General features: G+C 39.6%; 1 protein-coding gene across 1 annotated transcript; it reads left to right on the forward strand.

Moving 5' to 3' along the window:
• Positions 1–2049: 2049 nt before the first annotated feature.
• Positions 2050–3477, forward strand: LOC104959120 (RNA-binding protein 28-like; the record flags this gene model as incomplete). Its single annotated transcript, XM_010786970.1, has 6 exons — positions 2050–2114; positions 2249–2407; positions 2604–2753; positions 2908–2982; positions 3083–3206; positions 3339–3477. Coding segments are annotated over 6 exons (712 nt in total), but the record flags the coding sequence as incomplete, so codon positions are not given.
• Between the last annotated feature and the right edge of the window lie 1052 nt (positions 3478–4529).

The following is a 4529-nucleotide window of genomic DNA, read 5'->3' on the forward strand; positions in this document are numbered from 1 at the left end:
TTTTCTAGAACAGATTATAAATCGGCTGAAAATTGTACAAACAAGTGGCAACATGTGTGATGAAGGTGTTGCGCTGGGCTATATCATGCAATCGAAAGTGAAACTTAACCTCGCTCCATTGCGGAGATATACCCGCGAGAGTGCGGAAAACTTAAATTTATTTATTTATTTAAAATGTGAAATTTTACCAATATACTCACGGACCACTGGTGGTCCGTGAGCATCCCCTAGTGGTCCTTGAGTATATTGGTAAAATTTCACATCACTGCTGGAGATAAATAAAAATAAAGAACTATGACGGATGTCTAATATATTTAATGCAGCCGAACCATTTATTACAATGCATTCATGTGATGACTTTCAAAGACTACAAGCAAGCACTGCTGAATAAAGTATGATTTTATCTTTTACGAAACGTTTTTTTTCATATGGAATTAGGGCTGGGCGATATATCCAGTTTACACGATACATCGTGGATTGCACTACATGCGATGTCGTAAATGACCACATCGTGAACATCGAGTTTTATGTTGTCAAATCAATTTCCCGCCGCGGCCAAAATGAGCTTTCCTTTCTCCCTCATAGACACAGTAACACACGCAGGCACACACGCAGGCCCCGTCTAACTTGCACACAAACATTACACACATTGCACAGTGACAGAGGCAGGGGCCGACTATAAATGGCCCGCTGGCTCGGAAGCACTATTTAGACACCCCGGGCCAGCATAACGTACATTCCAATTGCCCGCTTGGGCCACTAAAAATATTGCTTAAAAAAAAACAAATTGTCCTGTGCTATAGGTATTTTGACAAGCAATGTTGTTAAATTGTTTCGTTTATTAACGCTACAACATAGCGTTTCGTGAGGCGGTTGTCGTTGTTGGGTGAAAAGCAAAAAGCTGTTTACTGCGGAGCCAGCGCGAGCAGGCTCCGCAGTAAACAGCTGTTTGCTGCGGAGCCAGCGAGAGCAGGCTCCCATTTGCCCGTGAGCGCCGGGCAAAAAACTATCTTCAAATAAAAGAAAGTCACCGGAGGAGTTAAAGGAGAGTGACAGGTAGCATGAGAAGAAGAGGGAGAGAAAGTTTCAGCCAGCTTGATCGATGGAGTTGTTTTCTAGTGGTGCAGTGACGCGTCCTAAAACCCTTTTATAATCTATCGATTAGATTTATGATTCGAAAATTATAAAAGTAGGGTAGACATGTGGATATTATCCGGCTGAACAAAACGTGCATTTATCAAACAGGTTTGTTTTCCACAGACCTTATTTCCAGCTATTTTCCAAAACCCTGTGGAGAAATCCCATTGCTTTTTTGTCGAGGGAACGAGCAGCTTACTTCCTGGTTTTAGGACACGTCACTGCACCTCTCAATATGATGCCAATATAAACAAGGTCTTCTGCCGACCTATGATGACAGTAAGTGAAGAGTAGAAAATATAAAAGGTATTGGCTTTAGGGAAATGTCCCAGCAGTTTAGGAGAATGAAGGTTCTAATCTAATCTATTACATAGCCATTACATGTCTAACTCCTGATAATGACAGGAAGACAGAAAGCGCATTATACTAATAATACTACTCATAATAATAGCAGACATTTTTGAACAATGACCACAATATCATTATTTTAATAAACCAAATATGAACAATTGAGGAAAATGAGGAAGAACTGATGATTCAAACGTTGTAGTACAAGTAGTAATGTAGTTAGTGCATAAATTACTATTGCAACAAATGTGTTAATTTTCTTCATTATTAGTCGATTTTTTTAATGCAGACATACTGTATGTTGCAGGGACTACTAGAATCCTCATACTGGCGTGACTGTAAACATCAAGGGGTTAAATTATTTTTTTTTATTTGTTTTAGAGGACATTTCAGAATATCGCGATATATATCGTATATCACGATATAGTCAGTAAATATCGCGATATCATTTAGAGACCATATCGCCCAGCCCTAGCCCTAGTAAGTTATACAAATAGGCTGAGTAGTCACGTCTCTTAAATCTTTTCCTATACATTATGATTTAACTTTTGCTTCCACACCCAGTGATCCGTGCTGGAACCAAGCCTGCAGAGAATGTCCCTGAAGCAGACATGGCCAAAAGAACCAGAGTGAGTTAATCTTTCAGTAACCATTGAACACAGTTTTACTTTCTGAATGATCTATTTAATGCTCAATCTTACCCTCATCATCTCTCTGATTGCTTTTATATTGAAGGAAATGTCTGATGTTGTCTCTCCCTTAGTTTGAAGAAATAAAGAAGACCAAGCTTCGGAGCTTAAATGTGTTTGTTTCAAAGAATCGTCTGTGTGTCCATAACCTGCCCAAGTCAGTGGACAACAAAAAACTCAAAGCACTCTGCCTCCAAGCAGTGAAAGGGGACAAAGGAGTACGCATAAACGAGGTGAGAAGCACTACTGTTAGTTTTTTTTTGTAGCAGCTATCATTAATTTGCAACCTTCCTGGACATCATTTTATGCCAGTAGCATTTATGAATGTTGTCGTCATAGTTTAAAACACTGCCTCTGTGTGTCCACTAGGGTGTGGTGTTTTCATTCTTGTTCATGCTGTCTCTGTGTCTACCTCTGTTTCTCATTCAGTGTCGGGTGATGTATGACAAGAAGCCAGAGAAGGGTCAGTCGAACGGACAGTCGTTAGGTTACGGCTTCGTCCAGTTTCAAGAGCACGAGCATGCTCTCAGCACACTTCGTTACCTTAACAACAACCCTGACCTCTTCGGCTCACACAAGGTGGGTTTTTGCTGACATCTATTATCGGTTTTATTATGAGCTATGTTTTTGCTTTGTTGCCACTGTATTTATTCAGCCTTAGAAAATGTTGACTTCACACTGTGGTGATTATTTCATTTTGCACACCGGATTATATTTTGATGTCATCCTGCAGAGACCGATCGTTGAGTTCTCCCTGGAGGATACAAGGAAACTTAAATTAAAAGAAATCCGCCAACAAAGGAACAAGGTGCGTTTCTATCAATTAATTTCATGTCATGGTTACAAAGAATACCTTTTTTAATTTCATTTTTGATTTCCAAATTAACCCCAAATGTATGTCTTTGAAGGAATTCTTACAAAATCGGCTACAAAAAGGAGGAGGGAAACCTCAGACACCGGCAGATGGAAAATGGGCCAGTAAAGATGGAAATAAAGCAGCAACCTCATCCGTACAGACTGGAAACGAGAAAGGTTCGACGATATCATGTCTGTATTAATGTTCCTTCGACGTTAACGACTTTTGAACACTCAATCAATATCAACTAAGCTTTTGACATATATATATATATTTGTTTGACTCTGTCCCCTTTTTTTGTTCATCAGCTCCTCTTGAAAACCAGAAGCAGTCCGGACAGTTTTCGGGCTTCCAGACGAAACCTGAGGTCGAACATGTGGATTTGCAGAACGGGAAGAAACGAAGAAAGGTTCTAGCCTTCCCTTCCCATCGGGGGCCTAAGATCAGGTACAGTTCTCACTACATTTTACGGGTTGCTTGTTTACAATGCGCTGTGTTTTGAGGATATGCATAAACAATTGAGACATTTAAAACAGAGCAATACCAAGGTGTAATAAAGATCTAGCTCTATTTATTAACAACCAAGCTGTGTACAATTGTTGTTTACAATTGTATTTGGATCCCATTAGCTTCCACAAAGCTATTCTTAGTATCCAGGCAAAAAGAATACCAATACAAAAATAACAACAACATGTTTGGCAGCATTATGTTTGTGGATTTTGCTCATGTGTTTGCTCAGGGTGTCCGCGGGGTCTTAAAAAGTATTAAAAGTTGATAAATCAATTTAGCGAAAATTAAGGCTATTAAAAAGTATTAAACGGCATTTTCCAAGGTATTAAGAAGGTTCACAGCAACGACAACATGAAACACCCTTTAATTTACTGAAACGACATGTCGGGAAACCCCCCAAGGCGACCCGATGCATAGCGCGGCGTAAAATGCAGCTTATTATTTTAAGTTTCGTTGCCTTGCTCCGCTCTGTGCGGGGGGGGGGAACTAAACGACTACGGTAACGGGTCCCAAGGTGGGTAGACCGGCATACGCAACGCTCTGGGGGTCCAACGGCTCCGTGTGTAAGCCCTATATCAGGGGTCTGCAACCTTTTTGACCAAAAGAGCCATTTTGCTCCTTTTTCCAAAACATTTTTTTGTCTGGAGCCGCAAAACATATTTCATAGCTTGATAGCTAATAAAGTTGTATTTATTGTTAGGCCTATATCAGACAAAAACTAAGTTTTTTTTTTGCATGTATTAGGCTATTTATTACATTATATAAAACTGTTAACCTCTAATAAGAAACAAATAACTCCTATAAGGAGAATTAAAATATACACAGGCCTACTTTAAAATAAATTAAACACAGCACTTGGGGATCCTACTGCACATTTGAGGAAAAATATATTAAAATGTGCCCATTTGAATAATAAAACATATAGCTGCACCCTAAAAAGAGTTAAAGGTAGGGTAGTAAGAATGGCGAAAACCAGCTCGAGTGACGCT

The sequence above is a fragment of the Notothenia coriiceps genome, unplaced genomic scaffold (genome assembly GCF_000735185.1).
Source record: "Notothenia coriiceps isolate Sejong01 unplaced genomic scaffold, NC01 NC01_scaffold00029948, whole genome shotgun sequence".
Lineage (NCBI taxonomy): Eukaryota > Metazoa > Chordata > Actinopteri > Perciformes > Nototheniidae > Notothenia > Notothenia coriiceps.